Source organism: Zalophus californianus, chromosome 15 (assembly GCF_009762305.2).
Source record: "Zalophus californianus isolate mZalCal1 chromosome 15, mZalCal1.pri.v2, whole genome shotgun sequence".
Lineage (NCBI taxonomy): Eukaryota > Metazoa > Chordata > Mammalia > Carnivora > Otariidae > Zalophus > Zalophus californianus.
In genome coordinates, this window is record NC_045609.1 from 83,501,468 (window position 1) to 83,521,641 (window position 20,174).

The 20,174-nt window shown below is 44.3% G+C and overlaps 1 protein-coding gene across 5 annotated transcripts in view; it reads left to right on the forward strand.

Annotated features, from left to right (window-relative positions):
* Positions 1-20,174, forward strand: part of DOCK1 (dedicator of cytokinesis 1) — a 495,128-nt gene that overhangs the window by 304,128 nt on the left and 170,826 nt on the right. For all 5 annotated transcript variants that reach the window (XM_027591584.2, XM_027591585.1, XM_035724125.1 and 2 more), the window contains 2 exons: positions 1,999-2,100; positions 7,953-8,047. In XM_027591584.2, the coding sequence (XP_027447385.1) occupies positions 1,999-2,100; positions 7,953-8,047 (197 nt within the window). The remainder of the gene's footprint in view (positions 1-1,998; positions 2,101-7,952; positions 8,048-20,174) is intronic.

Sequence of the window (20,174 nt, forward strand, 5' to 3'; positions counted from 1 at the left end):
AGCTGGCTTTGGGATTTTGGCGATTCTAATGTGGAAGCCCCCATTTTTAAACTGTTCTGACCTGCTGAAAATTAACTTGAGCCACTGCCAGGTGCATCTTGGCCGATACAGGCCTCTTCTTGCTCCAGAGAACTCCTGGTCTCCTGAGGAGCCCAGCCACAGAAGACTACCTCAGGGAGGGGACTGGGGCGCCGTCTGTGGTGGCCTTTCCTCACCCTCCTGCAACTTTCCCTGAAGCCTGCAGGAGATGAGTCTCCACCTCCCGTTGGCCATCATCAGGGGCCTCAGATTTCTCAGAAAAAATAATTAAAATGTACATCTGGACAAGGGGAAAGACCTTAGCTCAGCTGCTAGGCGCCCACCTTGCAGCCCTGCGTTCACTCCCAGTTTTTTGCCGCTTACTCATTGAGGGGAAGCACTCAGCCTCTGCCTCATGGCCTGTAAAATGGGACAAGAAGAGAATCGGTGGTGGGGTTGAACGGGGCCTCAGCAGCGCACTCCACCCATGGTGGTCGATCGACACGTAGTATTACGAAGACCCTCATCCAAAAGCTTGCATCTCATCAAGAGTAGAGATACAAAGGCAGCTTCTTCTGAGCTCCTGGGGATGCCAAATATTTACATATTTCAAAAGTTCATATTCATAGACATTGTGCCATTTTACAAATCATTCCTCCAGCGGAACACCAGCATTCTTTAACTCTTCCTCCAAATACCAACTTGGAATCCAAATCTGGGCAATTACCATCATTCACAAATAATCTACATTTCTGTGCAGACGGAATGTACCACATTGTCATTCTTGTATTTGCTCAATTTGCATAATGCACCCTTTGAGGACTCATTTGGAAGCACACATGTATACTAGAGAAATCAAATGGATTGGGAGAAATACTGGACTGTAACATTTTGCTGTCGAGTGTGTGTTCCAGATTAATGCAGAGGCCATGGAGGTATCAAATATGCTGCTTGTAAGAGTGGGGTCTGTAACCGTATGCGGTTTGGGAACTCATTGAAGAGGGTAAAATTGGGGATATGTCTGAACGTATGTCTCGTCCTGTAATTGGACTGGACTTGTACTGATTTAATGGGAGAAAATATATGTGCTGTGTTTCTTAAAATGTCATTAATTTAGGGGAAGATACAGAAAAGCAAGGATGGCTTTTAAGATGTCCTTCGCAGAAGGGATCAGTTGCAGACAGTGGCAACAGGACCAGTTGACTCTCCGCCCACCCAGCAAGCTCACGCCCCTTCAGTGCGCCGCGTGGACACACGCCCGTGCATACCCCCAGCAGCACACATACTGGCTGCCTCTTCATTAGCTGCTTTGGCCTGTTGTTTTCTCCGTGTCTTGATTCTGTTGGTTGGTTTCTGTTTTCCCTCCCCCTCTTCTTTTGCTCCTGGCTCTGTCTGCTAGAGAAACCCTTCTCTCGCCCACTTTGCATTCTGATGAGCCTGCGTGCCTCCTCACGTTCTTCTCGTGGAAAAGAATTGGACCATAACTCATTGTGGAATCGGTGGTGATTGCCTCCAAATTGGCCAAGGGGGACACAGGCAGATTTTGAGAAATAAAAGGCCTCTCTTTGCCATGGCCCAAGAGGAAGGGCTGCAGACACATTTCGCCTGGTAATAAGAGCAGCAACTTTCCATGGAGCACAAAACAAGAGTGTCAGTGGTTTCAATCCTGTCTTTAATTTTTGCGTATTTAATGCAAAAGTATTTAGAGCTTGTTTTTTTCAGCCTAGACAACCATGTGTCAAGGAAGCATTTAATGCAGTTAGAGAGAAGGAGGTATAGCAAGCCCAAGACTGTGAGGTCGGGATGACCGGTCCTCTTATGCTGGCCAGACAGCCAGGGACCCGGAATGCGGGGGCCCCCCCTGCCCACGCCCCGTTGCTTCTCCTTGACCACTTCCACGACGGACTCTTAGTTGATACCAACGTTTCCTATGAGTGGTGTTCTCTCCCCATCTAATTGTTTCTTTTGATTCCTCTGCAGGGAAACTTTGTGGCTTGTATGACAGCTATTTTACGACAAATGGAAGATTATCATTACGCCCATTTGATCAAGACTTTCGGGAAAATGAGGACTGATGTTGTGGTGAGTGTAAGAAGTTACACTTTTTCATAGTGTAGCCCTTTTCATACGACCTTTTTCATATGACTGTGTTTGGGGGTCAGCATTTTAGGCAAAACATTGGTGTCAGTATTTCCATTTTAAGTATGATTTTGAACGGGGATTTGGCTCCAATTGGTTTGAGAAACCATGTGGCAAGGGAAGCCATGTTTCTAAGAAGATGAGGGTCCCAACACATGGACTTGTTGGCCAATAGCAGAAGCCAGAGAGTCTTTTCAGCTTTAAATTATACTCTGGTATTAATTAGCTCTAATCATGGGAGCTCATCAGCATTTCTCCAAATAATTCTCTAGCCATCCTCAATACAACTATGATACAGCTTAATTAAGGAGAAGCATAATAGAGGGGAAGTTAGTGCTTAGGAACCACCTCCCTAACGACCTGAAGTCCCATGGCCAGACGGCACATGTCTTCCGTAAAGCTGTTGACCTAAACTCTGGGGTCTAGGAACACAGATATCATTTCTGAGACCCTTAGATTCCTATAGGACCCAGCAAATGCTACTAGTGTTTCCAGAACAACATTGGTGACACTTCACATCATTATATCTACCTAACTAAGGGAGGGGAAGAAGAATGCATTTAATGATTATTTTCCAAAGGATTATTTCAATAAAAAGTGTCCTTATTAATTGTTGCCACTCTGAGCGTGTGTGTGTGTGTATTTAAATTTCTAAGGAGACAAAAATGGGTCAACACCTTAATATCATAGCAGTTTTCCTTAAATTTCTAAGGAGACAAAAATGGGTCTACACCTTAATATCATAGCAGTTTTTCTTAAATGAAAGTGAAGGAACGAGAGAATGTATATGTGTTTGTATCTCTGGGTGTTTAGTTCTTTTCAAAAATCTGGACGTGCAGCTTAAAGGAGGGCTTGCTCAGGTATATGATCTGCATTACACTTGCACCGCTATCATTCCTCAGCAGTTACGGCGCAGTGAAATCACATTTGATACGTGGAACGTTCCATGCAACCAGTGAAATCTTAACTGTATCCCTCAGCCCTGTTTGGGTCAGTGGAAGGAGAGTTGTAGCTGAACCTATATGAACAATTTCCTAGATGGCATTCCAGGCTGAATAATACAGTTTTTAGAATGAGAAGCATGACCCGTCTTGAATACTTAGGGCTCCAATTCATCATTTACTCTTTATCAGAATAGTCGTGTGATCCAAATCCACACATGCAAACCACGAAAAATATTTCATCTGAACTATTGAGAGGTCCCGTTGGTAGGGAAGCTTTAGTGCCTTGTGAAACGTGATTCTACAGTGTGGTTTTTAAAAATGACTATAATTTGCTGAATTCCAAGTGTGTTCCCTCTCTCCTTGCTTGGAGCAGATGATCAGATACTTACTACATGTTGTGGTCCTGATTTCCTGAGGGAGTTTTTTTCTTTAGACACAGCAGTTCAGAAAATCAATTATTTGCAGACGATTTGATTTCCATTATAAAATGGCATTTGTGGTTTGGCTATCACGAGTTCATATTGCAAGGATTGTAGACCTTTTTTATTGTTGTTAATCTGTCGGAACCTTTGTAAAGTGTGTTCCTATCCATTAACTGTACATAGAAAGTATTTGACTATTTTTCTACTCTGACAACCACTCACAAAAATGAGAGATCATTTTGTGTTAAATAATTGAAAGTTAGTTAGTACTGCGATATGAAAATGGCCCAGTCCATTTTCTCGGGACTACATCCTTGTAACAAGCGCTGTTTCAGGTTTTCAAATTTAGCCCTTGTTTGGTTGGATGAGTGATTCCCATAGAAAACCACAGTTACTGTCAATGCCAAAGTCCTATGCCTCAGTGCTGTTACTTGTACAGTCTCTCAAATGGCCCCTCAGGCCCCGGGCCAGGGAGAGGAGGGAGCGCAGCGTAAGGCAGAACGATCCAGAAAAGAAAAAGAATGGGCATGTATGGTTCCAGACTCTCAGGACAGAGCGCGCCGCAGGGTGACCTGCGGCATCCTCAGTGGGAGGAGGAGCCTTGTGCTGAACAGGTCTATTTCTTGTGACCATTTCCTTGTAAATGAAGCCATAGTGAAGGTACTGTCACTGGATAATGAGTCTGGGGAGCTCAGAATCCTTTCTCAATGAAGTCACTCAGTAATTACTTACTGAGCATCAACTTTATGGTCGCACAGGGGAGGAAGTAGTGGGCAAAGCAGACAGGCCTGCTCTCGTGCCCCTGTAGTCTGGTGGAGGACATCACAGTTAATCAGGGCGTCCTTCCAACCAACCCCCATTGTCCACGTTGCAAAGGAATGGTCCTTATAAAGTAGCCAGACTGGACTGAGTCAGCTGGTGAGAAAGCCTTTGTGGAGGAAAGGATTATGGAATATTGAGGAATAGAAGGCAGAGCCATGCAGGTAGGAGGTGGGGTGTCATGTACAGGAGGCTTTGCAGGGGGTGGGGGGTGAGAGGGGCAGGGAGAGGACCAAGGTGGGGATGGGCCTGGACAGGGCCGTCACACCACGCAGGACCCCGTACGCCGTGCCGAGAAACTGTGTTCTTCGCTTGTTTGTTTTCAACTTTTTACACCATTTGTTTGCTCCTCATTGTTTTAAAATTATTTTTTCAAGCATTTGTTTTTTGAGTAAACTTTTTGAGATAATTGTGGTCACATGTGGCTGTACAAAGTAATACCATACCCAGTTTCCCCAGTGGAAACGTCTTGCGGAACTCTAGTGCCGGATGCAAACTGAACGCCGACATCACTATGGTCCATGGATCTCATGTGCATTCCTCCAGTTTTACTTGTACTCCTTCCCCTGTTTGTCACGAAAAACCAACCGTACAGAGAACCTGAAAGAACAGTACAATGAAAACTATGATTCCTAACACCCAAATCCACCAGTTGCGAGCACTTCGGCATTCCTACCTCCTCTGTATCTCTCTTTTTCACTCACTGTGCAGCCACATCCCCTAAGTGTGAGAAACATGCCTCTCCCTTAGTGGTTCAGCAAACCTCTCTCGAGAATTAAGACCTTCCCCAATGGCCTCATTGCCTTTCCAGAACATAACACACCTAATCATCCATACTCAGATTTTCTCAATTCTTCCCAGTCTTTCTTGTCTTTCATGAGGGTCTTCCTCAAATCAGGATCCAGTCCAGATTCACTCATTGCATTTGGTTGTGCCTCCTTCATCTCTCTTTTTTTCTAGAACAAGTCCCTCACCCTGTCTTGTCTTTATTCGTGCTGCTTTGTAAATGCCTTTCAGCGTGTTCCTCTATTCCTCCAATATGTCCTACAAACTGGAAGCTTGGCCTAATGTTCCAGCTCATCCTTTTGTCAGGAGAGCTTCAGAGCTGGTGTTACGTGCTCCCTGTTGTGCCCACTGGGAGGGTGGGAATGCTGAGCTGACCGTTAACTGATCGTCAGTTTGATAGCCTGTTTGAGAGCGGCTACCAGCCTGATCTCCCCATTGTGAAGATACGTACCCCTTCACAATTGTCATGTGATCTTTGGCTGGTGCTTTGGCATCCACAAAACGTTGGCCACTGTCCAATCCCCTGACCGTTCTTCATCTGATGACTTTAGTATCTATTGAGGGTCCTTGTCTGGAACACGTCCTTCTTTGGCACAGCGGGGTTTCCTTCAGATTGTCGAGACACTGTGTCTTTAATCTGTGAACATTGGGAAGCCCCTGGGGCTGTGGGTTAAATGGGAGGTTGTGAAGTGTTGGTGCCTTGGCCAGATTTGCAGTTTGAAAAGGCCAGTTCTGGGTCAAGGGTGGGGGTCAGGAGGGAGAAGAGTGTACATGGGCAGACAGGCCAGGAGTCCCCTCAGCAGTCCAGGTGAGGGAGGATGGCCGTTTGTTTGGTTGGGTGGGGATGGGGATGGACAGAAGCAGACGGACTGATGGCTGTTGTTAGAGATGCCCACTTATTATATGGGGCATCTTGTGAATAATCAAACTGAAAAATACAGCAGGAATGGATCGGCACTGAAAGAGGAAATTTTCACAGAAGATCTTCTGTTAGTCCTCTGTGTCCCCTTGTTGACTTGGAGGTGCCAGTGTCATAGTCTGCTAAGCCTCGTCGACCATGGTGAGGACCATCTCCATGGCTAGTAAATTATGCAGACGGACAAGGACGCCTTACAAAACCTCATCCTCCACAATACGCAGCGTTTTGTCTGATCAGCAAAGTACCAAAATTTAACAGCTGAGCCATACTAATGAAGTATGGGACTGTGTTTCCTAGAAAAAAAAAAAAAATAAGGGAGTTGGGAAAATATGCTTCTCTTCCAGAATAATAAAACCCAGACCCTGTATCTCAATTATTAGGCTTTGAGGAGTGATCAGCAAGAAAGGCAGCAATTTCATGCAAATAGAGATGTGGCTAAATTATGGCACTCAGCCGGCCAAATATGCAACCTGGTCATTAAAATGTGAAACTCTTGACAAAGTGGGAAAACTTAAGTGGAGAAATATGAATTGCGGTTATTAACCTTGGGGAGAGACATCCCCCATCCATTGTGTCTGGGGGCCCCTGGAGTGCTCCTGCCCTGCGTGAACTCAGGCTTGGCGGTCAGAGCTGGTGTGAGCAGAGTCTGGAGGACGTGGGGCTGACTTTTCTCTCTTGAAGAGGCCCAGGTCCTTATCTTCTCTTTGACTGGGGGCCTCTGCTGTAAAACGGGGATCACGGTTGCTCCCTGAGTTTTTTATTCATGGTAGGGGGCACACAGTAGGCATGACTTGCCAGAACCCGGCATGGCTGGTCAGGTTGCAAAGAAAGTATTTAAGTTGGCCCAGCAGCTTACTGATGCTGTCAAATTTAGCTGCTGCCTTTTTGCGAGAAGCATTTGTTTACGACTTTGCTGAGAGTTGCTTTCTTGGCTGCTTAAATTCTGTACATCACCTTGGGCTTCACAGCCGTTGCACCTAATTATGATTCCGTAGATTAAATAAATGAGAAATAACCACTCATTTGGCAATCTCTGACCATGGCCTCATTTTTCTAAGTGAATCCTCTGTGGCTTTTCCCCTGCCCACCCCACAACTGGAGGGAGCATGGAGACTCCTCGGGGAGCTGTGCTTTTCAGGGTAACCGCTAGTTTTGTTCTGCTCAGCTCAGAACAAGGGCCAAGCCGGCAGGTTCAGGAAATTCTCCAAATTCTGACAGGCACAGGGTGGAGCCCCTAGGAAACGGGTACCCCTTCCTGATGCCACGAGCAGTCTTAACAGCATGGAAGGAGCATAGGACGGCAGGGAATGACCCATGACGTGCAGAGGATCATGCCCAAGGTTGGCAGAAGCATAACTGCATAGGTTGTGGGGTCATAGCTGCCATCTAAAAGCGGCCACATGACCTCGTGCTCCGATGTTTATGATGAACAGAGCTGGTGCAGATGGTCAGGAGTTCCCGCTTGAGCCTTTTATTTGTAAATTACATAAGGAAAAGGAATGGATGTTCCTACCCCATATTCAACCTGCTAGGCCCTGTTCCTAATGAAAAATGCGTTTAGAGTAAATCCTACATGTTATGTTTGCAAAATGTATGTTTTCCTATAAGCAGAAAGAATGCATATTTGTAACCTGGAGATCTCCTCTTTATGACTATGACAGAGACCCGCCCAGGTCCTGTTCCCGAATATATCCCTGAAAAAGTTATCACAGGCAGAAGGTGCTCCGGCAAACAGAAAGAAAAAAGCTCCTGTAAAATACATCTTCATTACTTTTTAGAATGTTTTCATTCCGCTAAAAAAAATGAGGTCATTTATGCTGTAATTATTCAAGAGGGGATTGGTTTTCTCCTTTTTCTTGGTGGGCTGTTGCAATGTTCTGTTTTTTTTTTTTTTTTTTATTTCAGGATTTCCTGATGGAAACATTCATCATGTTTAAGAACCTCATTGGGAAGAACGTCTACCCTTTCGACTGGGTGATAATGAACATGATGCAGAATAAGTGAGTATAGGGAGAAAAGCTCCCACCTTTTACAAGGTGTCTAATTCATGTCTGCTGGGCACAGTGATGTTGCCTGGATACCATGGGGGCTCTCCTACAAGGAACACATCCCCGCCATTCTTGATGCAAACGGTTGTTTGGAGAAACAGACCTGGGGATTGGGTGATTTCCTTATGCCGACGCGGGACTCTGCCTCCTGGAGAAACACAGGGCTGAGCCCTAGCCCCCCTTAGCCTTGGTCTGGGGCAGCCTCTGTCAAGGGTACGGTTTGCCATCAATTTGCCGTCTCATTTTAACCACATGTGTTTATTAGCCCAAGTGATTCTCACTCTGTCTCAGTTTTTGAAAGGTGTTTGCATTTCTCCTATTTCAGCTTTAAAAAGTGAGCATTTTCTCCGTACTTTTTAAATATTAATTTTGTGCCTTGTTTATCATTTCCCTGTGAAGGCTGTTGGTTAACTTTCCAGCGCTTGTGTTCTATAATTTCGGTAAGCACCAACAACGATCACTGGGTTCTCAGTCCCATGTGATTCCTGGAAAAATTCCTGTTGACCTCCTTTTTTTCCCCTCTCCTTCCTTATTGCATTTTTTATGGAGATAATTGTAGATTCACAGGCATTACGGTTATAAAAAGAAATACAGAGAGATCTGTATACACTTTACCCAGGTTCCCTTAGTGATAACATTTTGCAAAACTAGAGCTCCATGTTGCAGCCAGGGGCTCGGTGTCGGTAGAATTCGTGGGGTTACACAGATCTTCCTGCTGTATCTGTGCTTGGCCGCGGCGCCTCTTCTTGGATCCACCAACACAAGCGTCCCTCTTGTTGTCCATGTAGAGCACGTCCTCCTCGCCCCTCCGCCTCTACCCTCGAGAAACCCGGGCAACCACAAAATTTTTCCTCCTCTTCTAAAATTTTGTCATCTCAAATGTGATGTGTAAATGGAATTATATGGCATGTAACATTTCGGGATTGGCTTCTTTCACTCTGCTTCATTCCCTGGAGATTCATTCAGGTTGCTGGGTGCATCGCTCGTTTGTTCCTTTTGATTGCTAAGAGGCGTTCCATGGTACCGATGTGCTACGGATGGTTTAACCATTCATCTGCCGAAGGACATCTGGGCCCTTTCCACTTTGGGGCTATTACCAATAAAGCTGCCATGAACATTCGCATACAGAGTTTTGTGTGAACATAAGTTCATTTCTCTGGCACAAATGCCCTGGGGTAGAACTCTAGGGTTGTATGGTCGCTCCACGTTTAGGTTTATAGAAACTGCCCAACTACGGCTGTATCATTTTACATTCTCGCCAGCAGTGTGAGAACGATCCCGTTCTTCTGCATCCATGCTGGCATTTGCCATGGTCACTATTTTTCATTTTAGCCCTGGTGGTAGAGGTGTGTGTCTCACTGTGGTCTTGGTTCGCATTTTCCCCGATGCAGCAAACGATGACTTGCCATGTCATTAAAGAAATCATCGTCCCGGTCACAGTGCTGACCAGAACCAAAGGCAGGCCCTGGTGCAGGGTGCGGACTTTGTACTCTACCTTGTGACACTACATGTGAACTTGACCTGCATCTTTCTTTTTTTTTTTTTTTTTTAATTTTTTTATTGTTATGTTAATCACCATACATTACATCATTAGTTTTTGGTGCAGTGTTCCATGATTCATTGTTTGTTCATAACACCCAGTGCTCCATGCAGAACGTGCCCTCCTCAATACCCATCACCAGGCTAACCCATCCCCCTCCCCCCCTCCCCTCTAGAACCCTCAGTTTGTTTTTCAGAGTCCATCATCTCTCATGGTTCGTCTCCCCCTCTGACATACTCCCCTTTTCTTCCTCTCCTGTTATCTTCTTCTTTTTCTTTTTTCTTAAAATATGTTGCGTTATTTGTTTCAGAAGTACAGATCTGTGATTCAACAGTCTTGCACAATGCACAGCGCTCACCATAGCACATACCCTCCCCAGTGTCTATCACCCAGCCACCCCATCCCTCCCACCCCCCACCACTCCAGCAACCCTCAGTTTCTTTCCTGAGATTAAGAATTCCTTATATCAGTGAGGTCATGTGATACATGTCTTTCTCTGATTGACTTATTTCACTCAGCATAACACCCTCCAGTTCCATCCACGTCGTTGCAAATGGCAAGATCTCATTCCTTTTGATGGCTGCATAATATTCCATTGTGTATATATACCACCTCTTCTTTATCCATTCATCTGTCGATGGGCATCTTGGCTCTTTCCACAGTTTGGCTATGGTGGACATTGCTGCTATAAACATTGGGGTACACGTACCCCTTCGGGTCCCTACATTTGTATCTTTGTGGTAAATACCCAGTAGTGCAATTGCTGGATCAAACGGTAGCTCTAATTTCAACTGTTTGAGGAACCTCCATACTGTTTTCCAGAGGGGTTGCACCAGCTTGCATTCCCACCAACAGTGTAGGAGGGTTCCCCTTTCTCCACATCCCTACCAACATCTGTCGTTCCCTGACTTGTTAATTTTAGCCATTCTGACGGGTGTGAGGTGGTATCTCATTGAGGTTTTGATTTGGATTTCCCTGATGCCGAGCGATGTTGAGCACTTTTTCATGTGCCTGTTGGCCATTTGGATGTCTTCTTTGGAGAAATGTCTGTTCATGTCTTCTGCCCATTTCTTGATTGGATTATTTGTTCTTTGGGTGTTGAGTTTGATAAGTTCTTTATAGATTTTGGATACTAGCCCTTTATCTGATATGTCATTTGCAAATATTTTCTCCCATTCTGTCGGTTGTCTTTTGGTTTTGTGGACTGTTTCTTTTGCTGTGCAAAAGCTTTTTATCTTGATGAAATCCCAATAGTTCATTTTTGCCCTGGCTTCCCTTGCCTTTGGCGATGTTTCCAGGAAGAAGTTGCTGCGGCTGAGGTGGAAGAGGTTGCTGCCTGTGTTCTCCTTTAGGATTTTGATGGACTCCTGTGTCACGTTGAGGTCTTTCAACCATTTGGAGTCTATTTTTGTGTGTGGTGTAAGGAAATGGTCCAGTTTCATGCTTCTGCATGCGGCTGTCCAATTTTCCCAACACCATTTGTTGAAGAGACTGTCTTTTTTCCATTGGACATTCTTTCCTGCTTTGTCAAAGATGAGTTGACCATAGAGTTGAGGGTCCATTTCTGGGCTCTCGATTCTGTTCCTTTGATCTGTGTGTCTGTTTTTGTGCCAGTACCATACTGTCTTGATGATGACAGCTTTGTAATAGAGCTGGAAGTCCGGAATTGTGATGCCACCACCTTTGCTTTTCTTTTTCAAGATTCCTCTAGCTATTCGGGGTCTCTTCTGGTTCCATACAAATTTTAGGATTATTTGTTCCATTTCTTTGAAAAAGGTGGATGGTATTTTGATGGGGATTGCATTGAATGTGTAGATTGCTCTAGGTAGCACTGACATCTTCACAATGTTTGTTCTTCCAATCCATGAGCATGGAACGTTTTCCCATTTCTTTGTGTCTTCTTCAATTTCTTTCATGAGTATTTTATAGTTTTCTGGGTACAGAACCTTTGCCTCTTTGGTTAAATTTATTCCTAGGTATCTTATGGTTTTGGGTGCAGTTGTAAATGGGATCAACTCCTTGATTTGTCTCTCTTCTGTCTTGTTGGTGTATAGGAATGCCACTGATTTCTGTGCATTGATTTTATATCCTGCTACTTTACTGAATTCCTGTATGAGTTCTAGCAGTTTTGGGGTGGAGTCTTTTGGGTTTTCCACATACAGTATCATATCATCTGCAAAGAGTGAGAGTTTGACTTCCTCTTTGCCGATTTGGATGCCTTTGATTTCTTTTTGTTGTCTAATTGCTGTGGCTAGGACTTCTAATACTATGTTGAATAGCAGTGGTGAGAGTGGACATCCCTGCCGCGTTCCTGACCTTAGGGGAAAAGCTCTCAGCCTTTCCCCATTGAGAATGATATTCGCTGTAGGTTTTTCATAGATGGCTTTTATGATATTGAGGTATGTCCCCTCTATCCCTATACTCTGAAGAGTTTTGATCAAGAAAGGATGCTGTACTTTGTCAAATGCTTTTTCTGCATCTATTGAGAGGATCATATGATTCTTGTTCTTTCTTTTGTTAATGTATTCTATCACGTTGATTGATTTGCGGATGTTGAACCAGCCTTGCAGCCCAGGGATAAATCCCACTTGGTCGTGGTGAATAATCCTTTTAATGTACTGTTGGATCCTGTTGGCTAGTATTTTGGTGAGAATTTTTGCATCCATGTTCATCAAGGATATTGGTCTGTAATTCTCTTTTTTGATGGGGTCTTTGGTTTTGGGATCAAGGTAATGCTGGCCTCATAAAATGAGTTTGGAAGTTTCCCTTCCATTTCTATTTTTTGGAACAGTTTCAGGAGAATAGGTATTAATTCTTCTTGAAATGTCTGATAGAATTCCCCTGGGAAGCCATCTGGCCCTGGGCTTTTGTTTCTTGGGAGATTTTTGATGACTGTTTCAATTTCCTTAGTGGTTATAGGTCTGTTCAGGTTTTCTATTTCTTCCTGGTTCAATTTTGATAGTTGATACATCTCTAGGAATGCAGCCATTTCTTCCAGGTTATCTAAGTTGCTGGCATAGAGTTGCTCATAATATGTTCTTATAATTCCTTGTATTTCTTTGGTGTTGGTTGTGATCTCTCCTCTTTCATTCATGATTTTGTTGATTTAGGTCATTTCTCTTTTCTTTTTGATCAGTCTGGCCAGGGGTTTATCAATCTTGTTAATTCTTTCAAAGAACCAGCTCCTAGTTTCGTTGATCTGTTCTACTGTTCTTTTGGTTTCTAGTTCATTGATTTCTGCTCTGATCTTTATGATTTCTCTTCTCCTGCTGGGTTTAGGCTTTATTTGCTGTTCTTTCTCCAGCTCCTTTAGGTGTAGGGTGAGGTTGTGTATTTGAGACCTTTCTTGTTTCTTGAGAAAGGCTTGTATTGCTATATACTTTCCTCTCAGGACTGCCTTTGCTGTATCCCAAAGATTTTGAACAGTTGTGTTTTCATTTTCATTGGTTTCCATGAATTTTTTAAATTCTTCTTTAATTTCTTGGTTGACCCATTCATTCTTTAGTAGGTTGCTCTTTAGCCTCCATGTATTTGAGTTCTTTCCGACTTTCCTCTTGTGGTTGAGTTCTAGTTTCAAAGCATTGTGGTCTGAAAATATGCAGGGAATGATCCCAATCTTTTGGTACCGATTGAGACCTGATTTGTGACCTAGGATGTGATCAATTCTGGAGAATGTTCCATGGGCACTAGAGAAGAATGTGTATTCCTTTGCTTTGGGATGGAATGTTCTGAATATGTCTGTGAAGTCCATTTTGTCCAGTGTGTCATTTAAAGTCTTTATTTCCTTGTTGATCTTTTGCTTAGATGATCTGTCCATTTCAGTGAGGGGGGTGTTAAAGTCTCCCACTATTATTGTATTGTTGTCAATGTGTTTCTTTGCTTTTGTTATTAATTGCCTTATATAATTGGCTGCTCCCATGTTCGGGGCATAGATATTTACAATTGTTAGATCTTCTTGTTGGATAGACCCTTTCAGTAGGATATAGTGTCCTTCCTCATCTCTTATTACAGTCTTTGTTTTAAAATCTAGTTTGTCTGATATAAGGATTGCCACCCCAGCTTTCTTTTGGTGTCCATTAGCATGGTAAATGGTTTTCCACCCCCTCACTTTCAATGTGGGGGTGTCTTTGGGTCTAAAATGAGTCTCTTGCAGACAGCATATTGATGGGTCTTGTTTTTTAATCCACTCTGATAGCCTGTGTCTTTTGATTGGGGCATTTAGCCCATTTACATTCAGGGTAACTATTGAAAGGTATGAATTTAGTTCCATTGTATTACCTGTAAGGTGACTGTTAACTGTCTGTTGTCTGTGTTCGTTTCTGCTCTTTGCTGCTTTTATGTTCTCTCTTTGCTTAGAGGACCCCTCTCAATATTTCTTGGAGGGCTGGTTTCGTGTTTGCAAATTCCTTTAGTTTTTGTTTGTTCTGGAAGCTTTTTATCTCTCCTTCTATTTTCAATGATAGCCTAGCTGGATATAGTATTCTTGGCTGCATATTTTTCTCGTTTAGTGCTCTGAAGATATCTTGCCAGTCCTTTCTCGCCTGCCAGGTCTCTGTGGATAGGTCTGTTGCCAATCTAATGTTTCTACCATTGTAGGTTACATATCTCTTCTACCGACCTGCTTTCAGGATTTTCTCTTTGTCTCTGAGACTCGTAAGTTTTACTATTAGATGTCGGGGTGTTGACCTATTATTATTGATTTTGAGAGGGATTCTCTGTGCCTCCTGGATTTTAATGCCTGTTTCCTTCCTCACATTAGGGAAGTTCTCTGCTATAATTTGCTCCAATATACCTTCTGCCCCTCTCTCTCTCTCTTCTTCTTCTGGGATCCCAATTATTCTAATGTTGTTTCGTCTTATCATATCACTTATCTCTCGAATTCTGCCCTCGTGATCCTGTAGTTGTTTCTCTCTCTTTTTCTCAGCCTCTTTATTTTCCATCATTTGGTCTTCTATATCGCTGATTCTGTCTTCTGCCTCATTTATCCTAGCATTTAGTGCCCCCATTTTTGATTGCACCTCATCAATAGCCTTTTTGATTTCAATTTGGTTAGATTTTAGTTCTTTTATTTCTCCAGAAAGGGTTTCTCTAATAACTTCCACGCTTTTTTCAAGCCCAGCTAGTATCTTTAAAGTCATGATTCTGAACTCTAGGTCCGACATCGTACTAATGTCCGTATTGAGTAGGTCCCTGGCTGACGGTACTACCTCTTGTTCTTTTTGCTGAGGTGATTTTTTTCGTCTTGTCATTTTGTCCAGAGGAGAATAGATGAATGAGAGAACAAAAGGCTAACAGGTTTACAACGTCCCCAGCAAATATACTGTATACAAATCAGAAAAGACCTGAAACCAGGGGAAAAGAAAGGGAAAGAAAGAAAAAAGAAAGAGAAAAAGAAAAAAAAAAGATAAAAACAAAAACAAAACAATACAAAAAAGGCAGAATATGATCAAATATTATCAGGCTAGTGCATAGATCAGTGCCACACACTAGATTTTGGGCGTATTTTGGTCTGTTAGAAAAAAGTGCCTCCTAAAATTTTAAAGGAAGAAAGACATATATGTACAAAATAAGGGTTGATACAATGAAGGGATGGAAGATGAATGTAAAGATGAAAATTATAAAAGATTTTATAAAAGGACTTGGTAAGATAAGTTGTTTGAAAAAAGAAAGAAGATTTAAGAGAAAACAAAAAAAAGGAAAAAGGGAGAGAATGTGATCAGGCAGGAGACTAGAACAAAGCCATACACTAGTGATTTAGGGTATATTTTGATCTGTTAGAAGAAACTGTACCTCAAAATTTTAAAGAGAGAACAACTTATATATATATGCCAAAAATAAGGGTAACTACTATGAAGGGATAAAATATGACTCTAAAAATGAAAAATAAAAAAAAATTTTTTTTTTAAAAAGGGATTTATAAGATGTTGGTTGAAAAAGGGAAAAAGAAAAATAAAAAAAAAAACAGTCAACAAAAATTAACTTTGATGAAATAATGAATCATGGTAAAAAAAAAAAAAAAAAAAAAACCATGAATCTATGTGCAGTATTCCACTAGCGCTGGAGTTCTCCTATTCTCCTTGATCGATCAACTTGGTCTTGGCTGGCTGGCTGTTCAGTGCTGATCTTCTGGGGGAGGGGCCTGTTGCTGTGGTTTCCAAATGTCTTTGCCGGAGGCGGAATTGCCCCGCCCTTGTCGGTCCGGGCTAAGGAAGCTGCTCGGGTTTGCTCTCAGGAGCTTTTGTTCCCTGCAAGCTCTCGGTACAGCTTTGCAGGCCCAGGGCAGAAATGGTGGCCTCCCAATCTCCACTCGGAGGAGCCGAGAACTCAGGGCCCCGCTCCTCAGTGTGCCCCCAGAGAAAAGCAGTCACTTCCATGTCCCCGGTCTCCGGCTGCACTCCGTGCTCACCCGGCCTGTGACCGAGCGTTTCTATCTCTGGCACCCGACCCCGTGTGGAGTCTCCAAACCCAGCAGATCCCTGCGGTGTGCTCCTGCTCCGCTCCTCCCCGGGAAGGAAGGGGAGTCTCCCCGGATCTGCTGCTTGTGGGGTCCCTGCTGGAGGAGCAGTGGCCCGACTGGGCCGCGGATCACAGTTTATGGCCACCCCGAGCTGAGAGCCCGCGACTCGGCTCCGTCTCTGCAGCCGGCTTCCCCGCCCCGACACCTGGGAGCTCTGCCGCACTCAGGCACCCCCGGTCTCTCTGTGACCCCGAGGGTCCTGAGACCACACTGTCCCACGAGGGTCCCACCCCCCGCTTAGCCACTGGAGCGACGTCCCTCCGCGGAGCCGGCTTCTAAAAGTTCCGATTTTGTGCTCCGCGGCTCTAGCACTTGCCAGAAGCGGCCGATGGATGCCCCCTCCCCCGCCGTCTATCCTCCCGAATATCGCCTCGGATTCACTTCTCCGCACGTCCTACCTTCCAGTAAGTGGTCGCTTCTCTGTTCAGAGAGTTGTTGCTACTCTCCTGTTCGATCTCCTGTTGAGTTCGTAGGTGTTCAGAATGGTTTGATCCCTATTCAGCTGAATTCCTGAGACCAGACGAAATCCAGGTCTCCTACTCCTCCGCCATCTTGCTCCGTCCCAGTCGACCTGCATCTTTTTGACAAGAGTGGCCGCCGCGGCCTGGCACCCAGCCTGTCCATTCCGCACCCTGGGGGTGGGGACTGCTCCTTCAAAGGTCAGATGTGAGTCACACCTCAAAGCTGTTTGATTCTGTGCCTCTGATCCCAGAGGTCCCCAGGAAAGTACAGCCATACCCTGTTGATTTGCGCTATATTATGATGAGTGAGAGTCTGTTTTCGGTTTTAACATGATGATCGCCCCATTCCCTCTTCCTTCTATTCCATCATCGGCCTCCTGCTACCAACCCTGATATGTCTGAGCATCACCCCAGACCTGCATGTGGGTGAAAGCCACGTGGCCTTTGGTTCAAAGTGTGGAGCACTGTGCTCAGGGTCCCCTTCTCTGGACATTCTGTCCAGCTTCTCCCGATGTGTTCTCTTGTTTCTTCATTGAGAATGTGCCTTGACCTGTGGTCTCCAGAATTGCGTGTTCCCTGCGCGTGAAGCCAGCTTTGTCCCTGTGTCCCGGGTCACTAGTGCACGTCTGCAGGGCCCCGCCGTGTTACCGAGACACAGGTGTGTGGTGGCATCTGGGACCCAAGCCTTTGCATCTCGCCACAGGGAGGAGAATTCTTGTTTGGGGGGCAGGGAACCTCTACGAGGGAGAAGCCACATCTGCTGTGTCCTCATTGCAAGCACTAGGATGGTCACTTCTGAGGATAAAGTCTGGTGTCGGTGATAATAGAATTCAGGTCTGGAGCAGGGAGTCCATCCTGTTCTCTTGTTTGGAGGCTGCAGCTCCAAGAGCCAGCTTGCTAAGGGACACACTGTGAATATAAACTCCCTGTGGTCTATGTCGTACATAAATTGTGGTACAGAAGTGTCCCAGCTAAAGTCCTAGTACCCTGGGGCCGAGCCATCCAGCCCATACTGCTTTCCTCTGCAAGAGCTTTTCGAGGCTGAGTTGTTGTGTGTGTGTGTGTGTGTGTGTGTGTGTAAGTAAACGCGTGGTGCACGTACACGTCCATGCACGTGGGGGAGTGTTGGCACCAAGTAAAGGCACTTGGATTTGTGGAGATTCTGGCTGTGCGAGGCTCAGAGCCACCCAGGTTCCTGTCACAGTTGACACATTCCGTAGGAATAGGGTCCCAAGCCAACGTGTGTAGCAGACGAGTGAGCTGCGAAGGGCGCGTGTAGGTCAATGTTCGTGCAGCAGTGACTGTAAGCTTCGTTCTGGAATCCCACTGCCCCAAAATGCTGACCCCTCTGCTGAGTGAACAATATTGGTTTTTAGAAGCTGAATCAGTTGGGTCTTGGAAGAAAAGCTTTTACCTCTGGGCCAGCAACTAGCTAAAACTTCAAGCCATCCCAAGACATCTGGGTTCGTGACCCTTCAGTTTTCTTTAAAGTTCTTGCTTAAGTGCCAGCTTCAGAATGAAGAGTTTATTTCATTTTTTAGTGAATGCAGTCATTCTTTGCGGTGTGTTCCGTGTTTGCATCTGAGGACTACAGATGAGCATTTGACACGCTTGCCGTGTGCCCAGTGCTGCCGCGGGGATAGCGCAGTAATCATGCCCATAATCCCCACAGCCGTACTCTGAGACAGCTGGGTTTTTATGCCCATTTTACAGATGGGGAGATTGAAGCCTAAAGGTTTGGTAACTTGCCAAAAGACACACAGCTGGGCAGTGATAGGGCCAGTCTTTAAATCCAGAGCCCACCCTCTAAACCATCCTGCTGCCTTGAATATGTCTTCTGTTCTTCATAGAGAGTGTTGTTGTTTTTAACCCTGTGTCCTTTGAGTGCACCTTATTTCCTGCTTCCCTGACTGAATGTTAAGCATGGAAGTCAAAACCTTCTTACTCGGCTTTCTTCTCAATGAAAAGTATATGCTGTTAAAGAGGGTATCATTTATTGCTGAAATTTATAGAGTCCAGCTGTAAACTTCTAGAAGAACAAAAGCTCACTATCATTGTAATAAAATAATTTCCTATAGAAATTACAGAGATACCATATAGCATTGTCTCTGTGCTATTATCTGTTTTTTTTTTTTTAAACCTATAACTTCATTGCTCAGTACCTTACGTGTCGCCAGACTTCCATGCTCTTCCTCTTCCTGGCATGTGTCAGAGACCTCCTTGCTTCCATAGGATAAACAGTGATTCCCAGAAGCTTCCAGGAGCCTGTATTTTAGTTTTAATGGCACAGCTGGACATGCAGTTTTACCATCCACAGCTTCGAAATCGACAGACTCAGCCCCCGTGGTCTCTTAAATATTTGTGTGCTTGTTCCGCTTTGTGTCTGCAAATGTACCATTCTTCAATACATGGAGCTTGTCCAGTGTAATTAAAGATGGTGCCTGTCAGTTCTGGAGCAACCACTTGTAAATCAGGAGTCAAAGTTATAGGATCCAGTGAATGTCCCCAGGACAGGAGTTACTTGGATGCTGTGTTCAGGATATCAACTGAGTGGTGATGGCCTGACATTATAGCTCTGCTCTTGGATATGACAGTGCCAGATGGTAAGATGACATTTAAGATGAGCACAGTTCACATCGCGTAGAAGTGTGCTTGCATGTTATCTTCCAGAAGTGCTTTATGATCTTCCCTGAGGGAAGCAAAGGCTAAGTCTTCATGTAAGATCTGCTGCTGTGTATTGGAAGCAGAGACCTTCTCTGTTAGCCTTTAAGTGCTAGGACCCATCCTTGAACTCCTAGGAGCCAACTCTCTCAGATTTATGCTTCCTGGTGTGCGCAGCAGAGTCTAATACTGAAGACTCATACGGCGGCTCTTACAGAGTTCCCTTTGGTTGTTGGCAGGAGTGTGACCACTTGGTTGAGTTTCTGTGTCTTTCTTCTAGTCTTAGCACTTGAATTCATCCCAGTAGTGTGTTTGTACACTAAAAATCCCAGACTAGAATTTTAAGGCATAGACGTGATCTGGGAGGCAATGAGTCTACTCATTGGTTTGACTGAATTCCTTTTTCACCTTGAAGAAAGCTTTTGTTGTTAACTGCCAGAATTTCACTCGAGAAAGGCACTTCTACAATGTACGTTGGGTGAAGAAAAAGGGCAGTACAGAGTTTAATTTTCAGATTTTTAACATTAGACTTTCTAACTCATATTGTGTATAACATGGACCAAAACCCTTCCTACATTTGTCAATCATTTCGTCTTGCAACAGAATTTTTAAAAAATTCAGCTACCCCAATTTGGATTCTCACTAGGCTTTGTTGCTTGTGTCCCTCTCTCCGGATAAAAAAATAAATGAATTATAGGTAGCTGAAACTGGTGGAGTCTGGGAGGACTGTGTTTTCCTGCTCAACTTCCTCCTCAAGAAAAATCTCTCCCGTGGAAGGGCATGCAACATTTTTACTTCCTCAGATCACTCTAAACTTGCAACAGTGATTATCCATCATTTTTAACTGTTCCTCCATTATTAGCACAGATTTGGTGTCTGGTGCTTTTTGCTTTCTTACAT